This window comes from Alligator mississippiensis, chromosome 5 (assembly GCF_030867095.1).
Source record: "Alligator mississippiensis isolate rAllMis1 chromosome 5, rAllMis1, whole genome shotgun sequence".
Lineage (NCBI taxonomy): Eukaryota > Metazoa > Chordata > Crocodylia > Alligatoridae > Alligator > Alligator mississippiensis.
This window is the reverse complement of record NC_081828.1, coordinates 153,005,564-153,018,972: the sequence shown is the minus strand read 5'-3', so window position 1 is coordinate 153,018,972 and position 13,409 is coordinate 153,005,564. Positions and strand designations below refer to the sequence as shown.

At 52.3% G+C, this 13,409-nt stretch overlaps 1 protein-coding gene across 3 annotated transcripts in view; it reads right to left on the bottom strand.

The window, feature by feature from the left end:
* Positions 1 to 12,066, bottom strand: part of DAZL (deleted in azoospermia like) — a 32,571-nt gene extending 20,505 nt beyond the window's left edge. Inside the window, exons 1-3 of one of the 3 annotated variants that reach the window (XM_019497744.2) lie at positions 11,905 to 12,066; positions 6,352 to 6,483; positions 5,044 to 5,135 (exon numbers count right to left, since the gene is read on the bottom strand). In XM_019497744.2, the coding sequence (XP_019353289.1) occupies positions 5,044 to 5,135; positions 6,352 to 6,483; positions 11,905 to 11,907 (227 nt within the window). In that variant the 5' untranslated portion in view covers positions 11,908 to 12,066. The remainder of the gene's footprint in view (positions 1 to 5,043; positions 5,136 to 6,351; positions 6,484 to 11,904) is intronic. The other 2 variants (XM_059728874.1, XM_006262384.4) reach the window with 2 other exon arrangements.
* Positions 12,067 to 13,409: the final 1,343 nt, after the last annotated feature.

Sequence of the window (13,409 nt, the reverse complement as noted above, 5' to 3'; positions counted from 1 at the left end):
GGTGAAAGGCCGCTTACCCAGTTCTGGCAGGCTGTGGAGGGCTGCATGTGTAGCCCCACCCCCTTGTCACCATCTTGGGACCAATGTCCCAACGTACCAGTGCGGGTCCTACGCTCCCACTGGCTCCCCGCCCACTCACACTATGCCCCCCAGTCCCGCAGTACAGGCGAGGGGCAGCGCACAGCCCCGACCCCCTCCTCACTAGCAGGGAAGAAGCTGGTGTTGAGCACAGGGAATAGCAGCCCCTTGCCCACCCCATGGCTGGCGCTCCCTGCTGCAGATGCTCGCAGCCCATGTGGAGCTGTCTGGAGCAGGCACAGGCAGCCCCAGGCTGGCTACAAGCTGCTGTAGCACAGTACACCAGCCACACGGCGAGTGAGGGGCTGCTCTTCCCTGCGCTCAGAACCAGCTTGTAACCCACCCCTGCTGCCAGCCTGGCAGTGGGGCCAGGTTATAAGATAGTGCTGAGCGCAGGGGGGGAGGGGGGGGAATCAGTCCCATGCCTGGTGCCCCACACTGCAGCTGCTCACAGCCCACGTGGGGCTGCCTGTGCCTGCTCCAGACAGCCCCGTGTAGGCTACGAGTGCCTGCAGCAGGGAGTGGTAGCCAGGGGGTGGGCAAGGGGCCGCTTTTCTCTGCGCAGGGAAGGAGCCCAGGGAAAACCTAAGTGTGGGGGGTAAAGCGGCCCCTTCCATGGCCGGCACTCCCTGCTGCAGCCACTCACAGCCCACAGGGCTGTCCGGAGCAGGCACAGGCAGCCCCACATGGACTGCGAGCAGCTGCAGCATGGGGTGCCTGCCACAGGGCAAGGAAAGGGAAACTTCCCTGCCCCCTCCCCCCACCTTCCCTGCTCAGGGTCCCCTGCCCCGCTCTTCTCCCCACCACCACTTACCTGCGGTTCCAGCATGGGGCAGCCATGTGCTCCCAGGCCAGAAGCCCTTCCAGCTGGGGGGCAGGGCAGGTGGGCCCCACTGTTGTTGGAGCCCTCTGGGCTTCCCCTGGGTCCTACTGCCCTTGGTTCCCATCATTTTTTACATGAACCAAGGGCAGAGAAATATTAATTTTCTACATTTTTTAGGGGCCCTGCGGGCCAGACAGGATAGCCTCGCAGGGTGCATCCAGCCCATGGGCTGTATTTTGCCCACCCCTGGGTTATAACAACATATAAAGAAGCCATCAGAAAAGTTCTGCAAACACATTCCTTTACATGCCTGGAAATGGGTCCAAAATTAGCGTAACAGTCCACCCCAAGATCTCAGACTGGCTACTGGGATCAGACTTTTAGTCCATCACAACTATTTGTCAGACAGTGGAACCGAGGCTTGAAACTCGTACTGATTCAACAGCTGTGCCCCCTGGAAAGCAAGTTACTTTAAGTCAGCTAAAGCTCACTTAGAATTGGTGTCCTTTACAAGATGCTTAGATTAAAATTGGCTGTCAGTTGTAGCTGTAATATACCACTAGAGGCAGTACACAGAACTGATAAGGCTTAGACATTTTTGCAGCATGCTGGCAAAATAGGTTGTAGGTTAAACCAGCATTTCTCAACCTGTGGGTCATGACCAGGGATCCAGGTTTTCCGTTTCCCACAGAAAAACAGAGAAAACCACGGACTCCCTGTTTTTAATCAAAGAAAATGTGGATTTCTCTTTTCAGCAAAGAAATCCGCGGATTCTCTGCTTTTGCAAAGAGCTCTTGCAGGCTGGCACAGCTCCAGCCTGCAGGAGCCAATTGCAAAAAGGGCAGGAAACCCCCAGCCCTCGCTGGAGGGAGAGAGAGAGGGGGAGGACAGGGCCTGAGCCTCTGAGGCCACCAAGGCCATGCTCAGGCTCACACTCGTCCTTTGCCCCTGGAGCATCAAGGTAAGTGGAGCCGTGGGGCAGGGCTGGGGAAGATGGTTTGGGGGCTAAGGGAGCAGGGGGTGCTGCTGGCCCCAGGTACCACAAAGCAGCTGGGAGCAGGGTCAGGGGGTGAGGGCAGAATTGCCCCTCTGTGGGGGGCTTTGCAGGTAAGTGATGTGGGGTGCAGCGTGGTGGTGCCCACTATGTGCAGGCCGCACACATGCTGCCCGGAGGAGATGGACGCTGGTGTGCAGCCAGAGCACACTCTATGGCTGGCTCTGCAGCCGAGGCGAGGGACGGAGGGGCAGGGGCTTGCACACGGCACTGCCACCTACCTGGAGGCCCGTGATGGCCAGTCTCCAAAACCTCCTACTGCCACCACGAAGCTCTGCCTAGAGCTGTGCGGCCAGCCGGCCGGCAGCACCGTGGTGGTGGCCAGGTGGCACGCAGCCAACCCCACCACCGCTCTGTGCCATTGCCTCTGGCCGCACAGCTCTGAGCATGGCTCCGCAGCGGCAGCAGGTGGTTTTGGAGGCAGAGGCAGTCACCGCTGGCATGGGTGTCTGCTGCCGCTTTACTATGGGGCTGCCTGCGTCAACGGTGACAGCCGCTGCATACAAAACTTCCTGCCACTGCGGAGCTGTGCTTGGAGCCGTGTGGTCAGCAGCAGCAGCATGGTGTGGGGCAGTGGGGCTGGGAATGACCGCGTGCCACCTGCCCACCACCACCCCGCACAGTGCCGCCGCCGCCAGCTGCACAGCTCCAAGCATGGCTCCGCGACAGCAGGGGGTTTTGTACACAGCGGCTGTCACCGCTGGCATGGACAGCACCACAGCAAAGCGGCAGCAGCCGCCCATGCCAGCGGTGACTGCCTCTGCCTCCAAAACCTCCTGCTGCTGCTGCAGAGCCATGCTTGGAGCTGTGTGGCATGGAGGTAGTGGCGTGGCACGGCACAGGGTGGTGGGTGGGGGTGGCTGCGTGCCGCCCAGCCACCACCATAATGCTGCTCCTGCCGCCGCCTGGCAGCCGGCCACACAGCTCCAGGCAGAGCTCTGCAGCAGCAGTGGGAGGTTTTGGAGGCAGCAGCCATCACCAGCATCATGGGCCTCCACGTAAGCGACAGCGCCACATGCAAGCCCAAGCCCCCACCCCACCATCCCTTGCCGTGGCTGCAGAGCCAGTCACGGAGCTGGACTCTGGCTGCATGGCTGCCTCCATCTCCCCCTCCCCCGGGCAGCTGGCTGGACGGCATGTGTGCAGCCTACACATGGCGGGCACCACCACGCTGCACCCCCATATCACTTGCCCGCAAAGCCCCCTGCAGAGGGGCACCCCTGCCCTCACCCCCTGGCCCTGCTCCCAGCTGCTTTATGGTACCTGGGGCCCAGCAGCATTCCCTGCTCCCTCATCTCCCAAACCATCTTCGCAGTCCCTGAAGTTTCAAGGCACTGTCTCGCTGTTGTCATACCAACTCATCTGATTCCAAGCTATGTACTTCATAGATATTTAGCTGCTTTTCCATGCCCATTCGATGTCTGTCTGTGTTGTGATGCTAGCATCAGCATCAATGTCCATTCTCCTTCCACATCCCCCAAACCATCTTCTTCAACCCCAGCCCTGCCCCACGGCCCCCAAGCCCCACTTACCTCTAGGATCTAGAGGTGAAGGGCATGGCTCCGCAGTGGCAGCGCTTGCCCCCAACCCTGCATGAAGACGCCACCGCAGAGCCATGCAGCTGGTTGCGGGGCATGCCGCTGAATGCAAGCCCCCCATTTCACACCCTGGCCTGGCAACACATGTGGCCTGCACACAGTGGTAGCCACCGCACTGCTGCTGCTGCTGCACCCTGTGCCACTTGCCCACAAAGCCATTCAGGCAGCCATGGGATGGTAGCGCAGGGTGCAGTGGCAGAGTTGCAGTGGCGGCCTCCACCTGCAAACCTCCCGTCAGGCTGGCTGCCATGTGTGTGGCCCACAGTGGCACCCCTGCCCTCACTCCCCAGCCCTGCTCATGGTAGTGGGCACAGAGGCACCCCCCTCCCCCCGCTTCTTGATCTACTCCCCCAGCACCTTCCCTTTCCCCTGCCCTAGAATCATAGAAGCAGGGTCAGAAGGGACCTTGTAGATCTTCAAGTCCAACCCCCTGCCTGGGCAGGAGGAAAACTGGGCTCAAATGACCCCAGCCAGGTAGGCGTCGAGCTACTTCTTAAAGACCCCCAGGGTAGGAGCCAGCACCACTTCCCTTGGAAGTTGGTTCCAGATCCTAGCCACCCTAACTGTGAAGTAGTTCTTACGGATGTCTAATCTAAGCCTACTTTCCAACAACTTGTGGCCGTTATTCCATGTTATCCCGGGGGGCGCTAGGGGAAACAAGGTCTCCCCCAAACCATTCTGGTCCCCCCTAGTGAGTTTATAGATGGTCACAAGGTCCCCCCTCAGCCTTCTCTTGTGAAGGCTGAACAGGTTCAGGTCCTGTAGTCTCTCAGTGTAGGGTCTGCACTGCTGTCCCTGGATCATGCGGGTGGCACTCCTCTGGACCCTCTCAATGTTGTCCACATCCCTCTTGAAATGGGGTGCCTAGAACTGGACCCAGTACTCCAGCTGTGGCCTGACCAGTGTCGCCCTGCCCCCCCCCTTCCCCCGCCCATACACACTTACTTGCTGGGATGGGTGTCAGTGTCTACATGTCTGTGGGTCTGTTGTGAGGGGCATAAGAAGGGCTGTTGAGGCTGTGGCGAGGGAGTGCGGGGCACCAGCAGCACTGGGAGGGATGGTGGGGGGCCTTTAATTTTTATCATGGATTTTGATAAAACCAGGATCCCTGGTCATGACCCAGAAGTGGGTTGCAAGAATATATGAAAGGGTTGAAAACAAACTTTAAAAATGGATCCTCCTTTAAAAAGGAGGGGAAAAAAAAGTGGGAAACTATTGATTTTCCCTTGTGGTCTGGCAGAGTCCCAAACACAGCCCTGCCCCACATATTGAGGGGGCTGGGGCCTAGGGACAGGGGCAGCAGGTCAGGGATTTGGGGTACTGGGTCAGGACTGGCCACTGATGTTTACAAATGGGTCCTGGTACAAAAAAACGTCAAGAACCACTGGGTTAGACCATGAACACCACTGCAACTAAATTTAAGAACTTGGACACTAATCATAGCTTAAGAAGAGCAAACAAAACCAAAAAACAACTTGTATTCTACTCACCCTTTGGAAACACCAGTTCTATCAGTAATTATTTTCACTTCCTTTACAGTACCATATCGGGCAAAGAAACTTCGAATTTCCATTTCATCCATCTAAGGAAGATAAATTAAGGAACAAATTATTAGCAGCTACCATTAAGTCAAATCCCTTACCAGCCTTGCGCACAACTGCTTGAAGACTGTTTACATTCATAGAAACTAGAGGTGGACCAATACACTGGTCCGATATTGGATCGGCACTGACAAAGAAAACTGTCTACATCAGAAACAGTTCTGATGTGGCTGATAATTTAGCTGATAAATGGCTAGTGCACGCGCGCAGCTCAAGCGCAGCACGTAGGCAGTCAGGAGCACAGCTGGCAGCTTGGAGAGCTGTGTGCAGCTGGTAAGTCTGATGTGGTGGGGGGGGGGGGGGGGGGGAAGGTGAGAGGTGCAGGGGAGGGGGCAGATCAAGGCCCACATGGTGAGGAGGGAGTGAAGAGGCATGGGACAGAGCCATGGCTCATTCGGGGAACATGGGGAGGGAGCTGCTCCCACTGCTCACGTACCACTGATCTGGTGGCTCATCTGCTTGCCCGGTAAGCTTCTGCCACTTCTCCTGCCACTCACTGGGAGGGTGGGAGGTGGAAGATGCCCCTGGATCTGCACAGGGTGGGAAGCAGTAGCGCTGGGAAAGGGGCCATGGGGTGGATATGTTGATTTTTGGGGTACCTGCAGCAACCCCCACCCTGTAACACCCTCCTAGTACTGCCACCCCAGCTGCCCTGCCTAGATTTGGGGGGCACACCCCCACCCCATGCCCTCCTGTGGTGCACGCAGCAGCAGGAGCTGCCACCCCGCCCCACCTGTACCCCCAGAGAATCATGGCTCAGTTTCATGTCCTGCCGCACCCAGCTGGGCAGTGCCTACCCCAGCCCCATCCCTACTCCCTCCCTCGCTGCAGAGGCCTTGAGTAGAGAGTAGGGCCTCCCTCGCTGCAGGGGCTATTAAATCCCCTCTCAGTCTTCTCTTCTCTAAACTAAATAAAGCCCAGTTTCCTCAGCCTCTCCTCAGAAGTCATGTCCCCCAGCCCCCTAACCTTTTTCGTTGCCCTCTGTTGGACTCTATTCAATTTGCCTACAACCTTTCCCGGGGGGGGGTGGGGGGCGCGCGCAGCACGACACGGACAGGATGGGACTGGACTGGACAGTAATTTCATAGACATTCAGGCTGGAAGGGACCCCGAAGGATCATTGAGTCCAGCCCCTAGTATTATATATAATCTAGTCCATCATCTAGTCAGCACATAATATATAAGATATGTACATACCCTTATATCTATTCCACCAACAAATACTGTATTTGGCATGATTTTTCCTTCTGGTAAAACATATCCTTGACTGGCTGTTGACACCTGGGTGTTATCTTCCCTTGGACATTGGGTTTCTGGATTTGTAGTAGACTGCATTTGATAAAAATACACATTTCAATTTCTTATAGAGTATATTTTGCAATACTAGAAGTCCAAAAGAATTACTTTGCATACTGTAAGTTACCTGCAATAAAAATATTCCTATATAATTTTTTTTTTTTTAAACTTTCTAGAAAAAGTGTAAGAGTTAATTCTACCTCAGACTAGTTTCAGTTCTCTCACTATCACACCAAGTTGCATTTTTGGTTACATTAATTATACTCCAGTTTAAATTTAGGTTATGAAAGGTCCATGTCTGCTTTAGGTACGTACTACTTCTACAGTGTAACCGAGTAGTGGGCTTCATTTGCTAAATAAGTAGAGAACTGTTCATGTTAAAAAAGTCAAAGCAATCTGGTAAAACCAATTGCATATAACAATTTTGGAATTTTCTCCTTCCATAAAGCCCTTTAATACACAGATTTGCAAACCATGTAGGGATGCAAATTGCAAATTTAAGTGTATACACTACTTAACTGAAGTCGGTGCAACCAAGTCTCAACACGTTCATGTTATTTAGGCATTTTCCTTCAAAGCAGTGTGTTTTATCAATATTTAAAGTTTAATATTACATCAGAAGTTATGCCAAAAATCACTATGTGCTACCATGTTATTTATAATTATTCACACTTTGAGAGCGTCATTTGAATTGCTTCACATTCTCCTCCCTTACAAATATTAAGGTCAGTATACTACACACAAAGCGTTGCAAACCAAAGTACTCAAGTTCCTAGGTTTCACCATTATTGTTACTGGTGCCACCATAATGTGGATGCCTTGTGCATGTGTTATGCAAGGCTAATTACATACTAGCCTATTTACCCAACTCCAAGACTTTGAATTTAAAGGCGTTCCCTCAATAATTCGATTCTATATATGGAAAATTAGTGTTTTGTTATAATTTTCCATGCATAGAATTCAAGTAGCAGAAGGCAGCTTTAAAATTCATTCCTCCCCCCCAACTTCTCTGATGGGGAAAACAGTGACACAGGACAGGCCAGACATCTCTCCCTCTCTACCCACCTGTGCCCCCCTGCCACCTAACCCAGCTATGCCTGTGGTTGTGGCTGCCCTTACACTCCATGCCCCCTGTGCCTTTGTCTACCAGCTCCCTCCATCTGTGCCTGACCCCTGCTGCCTGCCCTGCCCAGCCCAGGCTCCCCATTCTCTACCTTCTGCTCTAGCTCTGCTCCTCCAGGGTACTTGGCAGCCCCAGCCCAGAAGCTGGGTCAGCTCCTGGAGCAGGTTTGAGGTGGAGGGGCAGGCAGACTGCAAGGAAAAGTACAATGGAAGGGGTAGGCTACAGGTTCCCTTCCCCCATAAAGGAGCCCCTCCATGCTGGGACAGACAGCAGCTCAAATGCAGCTTCAGCCGAAGCCCAGGGCTAAAGCTGGAGCTGAGTTGCTGCCTGCCCTGCCCAGGGGCCAGTACTCAAAATTCAAGATGAACCCTCTTCCCCTTCTCCCCCATGCTGAGGAAAAAAAAAAACTCATCTTGGTTTTGAGAAAATACAATATTTTTTTCTACAGGGCCATGACAACACACAGAATGGATGCCATTCACTAAAACAATTAGTCATTCAAAATTTTGCTCAGCAAAAAGAAACTTGTCCTTTATTGCCAATGACTCAAACCCCACACTGAAGACAGAATTACTAGTTTCTTCAGTGCTGATGATATACTATCAAAGTGCTTCATAAATTTGATAAACTATCAAGTTTGTCTTTATAATGTTCCAGAATTGAGACTGCATGCTTCCCCACTCCTCATTTCGGAGGGTACTGAACTGAGGTAGACAACCTAGGTCTTTAATTTGACTTTTGTAGGCAAGCTAAAAAGACAGCAGGAGTTCCATAAAGTGCCACTAAAAGTTAAAGGAATGGCACACATCAGTTCCACAGATCTGTTATTTGAGCTAATAGTGATCTATAGCAGCAGATGACTGGGGATCCATATAGAGATTAACACTAAGTGGGTTTCAGTTTTTTTGCCAAAATCAGAGACATTTATTTATATGCTGCCCTTCCCAAAAGAGGCTCAGGGAGGCTTAAAAAAAAACAAAACCCATCAGAGTGAATTTTATTAGTAGATGTTAACAGTTATGAACCAAAAAGATGACAAAAGCCAGTAGGGAAATACAGAGCGCCCAAGTGAGGGACTAACATAAGAGGGGTAGGGGTGAGGAGGGGAATGCAACTAGGTTACAGAAAATACAATGTTAAATAAAATAGTAAAGGATAAAGCAATTCCCCAAACAATACTCCCCCACCCCTGAATTCTTGCATGCAGGAATATTTCTCCAACTGCTACATTCCAGATTGTGGAGGGAAGCATTTCCAATGGTCACTCACATTTTACCTCCCTCTATGCCACCCCTTCCACTCCTTGTTCTACAGATCTCACCCTCCCCATCTCTCACTACTCTCCACCATAACTTATTTCCTTATTCTGGGCTCCCAGTTTCAGCCCCAGTCTTTCAGACCATCTTTGGCCCCCCAATCCAAGTCTCAGGCAGCAAGACTCAGGAAAGAAAGCAGCATCCTCCAATTTAAGATTTCACAGATGCTCCAAATGTTATTATCTGTCTCCAAGCCCACATACAGAAGGGTTTAATTTACGTTCTGTGAAAAAAGCAGTGTAACTTCCAAGACTCACAGGCTAGGATGGCATGATTAACTTGAGCCTTCTATTGTGGGTTAACTGAAAGAGGGAAGTGGGGAAGTATTAGTAACAAACCAAAACTATTGCAGGGGATAAAACTCTTCATTCTATCAATGTACTAAACAACACCCTCCCTTAAGCTTAATGGGCGTGTTTGTAGTTTAGGAGGACGCTTGTCCCAGACTTTAGATTTCTATCAAGTTACCAGAACATAAATGTATCGGACCATCCCTCTACATTAAATGACAATTTGTAAAATGTGTTGCATATGACTGTCAAGAGTCAGACTATTCCCTTAGATACAAGCATATGAGATTCTGAAGAGTCAATTCGTTCTAGTTTCTCTATGCAGATTCATGAGAGGCTGTCAATAACAGTCATAAAAAATATTAGCTGTGGAGTTACTATATGTTAAGAGCACTTAGGAAATAGAAAACAGTAAAGCCGTTTTAGGCTGGAGTCCTTCCTATTCTTTTCAGTATTATTCCTGTTTTCTCTGGTTTGGTAGAGAACAAGCAAGAGTCAGAAAGGAAATATCCCTCACATCTTAAAGGTGCACAGTGCAAATGTTTTAAAGACATCTGAGAGAAAAGAAATGCAATTGTGCATTGAGAAGTGAGACCCCACACACAAAATACCCATCCGCCCACACTTAAGAATAGCTTGATTATCTTCTAAACTTCATTTTTGCCTCTTGTCTTTGTTCTCACAGTCATTCAGGGAGCTCCAGAACACTTATGAAAATAAAACTTCTTGTACCAAAGCCACAAGGACAGGGCACAAACCCTTTGCAAGTCACCATTCAAAGCTGTTGTCACAATTCATTTAGCCGAATAATATTTTAGTGCTTAAGGATGAAGAGGCTACCAACGATTTTTCAATTCCCCTCTCTCAACTGCGAGAGGCTTCCATTGAAGGTGGCCACCCATACTGCAGCATTGTGATGCACTCAATTAGGTAAAAAGAAGAGATTTTCATAGTTTCTGGGGTCAGAAGGGACCTGAACAGATCATCAGGTTCGACCCCCTGCCTTGGGCAGGAACGAGTGCTGGGATCATAATACCCCAGCCAGATATCTATCCAACTTCCTCTTGAAGACCCCCAAGGTAGGGGAGAGCACCACCCTGTTTGGGAGCCCATTCCAGACCCTGGAAGCCCTAACCCTGCTACATCCTTTGGGTTGTGTGATCATCTCCTGTCAGCTCCAGGCTCTAATTGGTGGTGAGGGATACAGGTGCTGTTGCAGTATCTTCATTACAGGGAAGCAAAGGAGAAAAACACTTTCTTCTTGTGCTTCTACAAAGTGGAGCATCTAACATGCTCAGAATGCCAGAACAGCCTGGTGTGTGGCACTTGACTCAGGATAATTTAACACAATAGCTTCTTGCTAACTATTACATTACAGTGAAAATCCCTCTATATATCCAGTCCTATGTATTCCACTACCACCAAAATCAACCCTTTACCACCTAGCTGATCTAATAAAAGGGATCATTTCTGAAACAAGGAGTTCTAGATTTTCACAATCCTCAGCCACAGCATTAATCTCTAGAACCTCAGCTCTTATTTAAGAGCATCAATAGCCCCTTTTATTACAAATAAAGCCTCAAAAAAAGTGAACTAAAGGCAGTGGTATCTGCTTAAGTGACCAAAAAGCCTGACATGCTAACGATAGGAGGCTTACGTTTCCCTGGGTTGTTATACCCCTATGGGGTTATCATTTCAAAATGCCAAAGAACTCCACACTGATACCACAACACCTGCCATTTTGTTGCAGATAAAATACCTAGCGTTTGGCTTTCTGGCCCCAAACAGAAGTTCAACAGATTCACATAGGCAGTCTGCAGCATCCCACAACAAAGCCAGGCGGCACAGAAGTCAGGACAGGAGATCAAGCTAGCCATATCCGATATCTAGCAGGGGAAAAACGGCTACCAAAGCCTGCGAGGAGGAGCACCACCCTTTTCTAGAAACCAAAATGGAGGGGAGCAGCAAGTTTGAAGCCAGGCTCTGCCTGTAGCCAAGAAGCAGCTGTCCTGCAAAGCCCCCCCACCAGATAACAAGCATAGCGGCGTTTTCAACGCGCTGTAGGGGAAGCCGTAGCAGAAGCAGCCGCAACCAAAGCATCTTCACACGAACCATCCCGTGGCGCTGACCGTGCTCACACGAGGGCGCTTCCAGGCTTTTCGCCTCCGCCACCCCACGTCCTTCTTCAATCAGCCCCGCCCGCTTCCCCCAGCCCCAGACTGGTTTCCTCCCCGGGGAGTCTCGCCTCCCGCCTCCCCCCTCCCGGCTCCTGCCCAGCGCCCCGAAGAGGCTGAGCACGTCCTCGGGCTCCCAGACAGCCCGTCCCGGGGAAGCTGCTCCCAGCGGCAGTGGCGGTCCCAGCACCCCCTTTCCCCGCACCCCATGGGAGCCAATGGTGCCCCCAAGGGCCGAGGGCAATGGTGCCCCAGGAGCGGGGCGGCCCCGAGGAGCGGGACTGGGCGGCGGGAGCGCCCCGGAGGCCGCCGCCGGCCCGGGGCCCGGCCCCAGCCCCGCGCGTCGCGCGCACAAAATGGCGGCGAGAACGAGGCGGCGCACGCTGTGGCGCCCCGGGGCCCGGCCCGCAGCGCTCTCGCCCGACCGGCCGCCCCAGCCCGGCACCCGCGTCCCCCCGGGGCCGCCCCCGGGCCGCGAGCGCAGGCGCCCTCCGAGCAGCGGCCCCTCCTCGCCACCCAGGCGCCGTGACTGATCTGAGGCGATGACTCACCATCGCGCAGCTCAGCTTCGCACCCAAGACCCCGGCAACCAATAGCAACCCCCTAAAACAGCAGGGACAGCTGTGGCAACGCCTCCTTAAATAGCCTGCGGAGTGGCCACTCCTAGACGCGGGCTCCGCCCACGGGCGTGCTTTTCCTTCGAGCCTGGGGCTTGCTGCGGCCGCTTCCCTTGAGGCCTCGCAAGGGACTGGGGGTGGAGAAGGGCTGGAGTTGCGCAAGGGCTCCGGAGCTGGGAGGGGGCGAGGGCTCTGCCCTTTGTTTCCCTGTTCAGGCCCCCTGTGTTATTCTGTGTCCAGCATCTTCTCAGTAAAAAAGACACAGGGTGTAGGAGGACGGCCCTGTCCCCTGGGAAACTTTCTTTTTCCTTGGGGGTCCTTCTAAACAAATGAGGCTGAGGCACTGAGTCTCTTTCTTCACTTTCCCAAATCATAGTCCACCTGTTGTGTTTTCTAGCACACTCCAGGGGAGGGTGGCTTCGAGGACAAGCTATACCCAGCACACTCCCTCTCCTCAGCTGGTCGGCTGAAGGGAACCACCGATGGTTACAGCATACTTGAACTTTAGTAAGGGTTGTACAAGCCCCATGTGATTGCCTCAGAAACATATTGGAGAAACTGCAGGCTAGACAAAACTGCCATGAACTACCTATTCGAGCGCCGCAAGCAGAGGGTCATAACAGTCAGATCCATGGCAGGAGGTTTCGAGGGGAGCCCACCGGGGTACGTCCTGGGCCTGGTGCCCTTCCACGTGGTTGGAACAATTTGGGTGCTGGAATGGCGCTTCCTGAGCAAACCTGCCGGTCACGTGAAACTGGGAATGCAAACGCTGAAAGACAGGAGCACGATTCAAAAAGTCTCTGCAGATTGCAAAGCTGGGCTGAAGCAACAAGATGAAGTTCAACGCTGACAAATGCAAGGTGCTGCACCTTGGGAAGAGGAATAAACAATAACACAATTATGAAAATGGGTGACAGCTGTCTGGATGGCAGCACTATGGAGAAGGATCTGGGAGTCTTAGTAGATCACAGACTGTATAACTGCAGTGCGATGCAGCTGCTAAAAAGGCAGAGAGAGCTGGGAGAAGAGCTCTGCAGCCCAGGGCAGGTGGATATTGGAGAGGACCCTGCTCAGCAGCAGGAGAATGAAGTAGAGCCCTGCAACCAGCTTAGTTTTGAAAGAAGGTTAGAGCAACTGGGATCAGTTTATCATGGGAATACAGAAAGAGGAGGTCTGGTTCTCCAGTTAGAGGGGATTTCAGGTAGAGTCATGCCCAGGTTGCAGAAAACAGTGGAGGGAGTTTGGTTTTCCCTGTGCTTCTGGGCTTTACTTGGTTGCCACATGGGACCAAGAAGGAATTTTTTCCCCCTCAGTTTCTACAGGGGTATGTGTGTGGGGGGGGGCGGGGGGGGGTTGTTTGCTTGTTTTGTGGGGGGGAATTGCCTTCCTCAGAAGCAATAGGATTTGGTTCCACTGCTGCTACTTGAACTAAAAGCCAG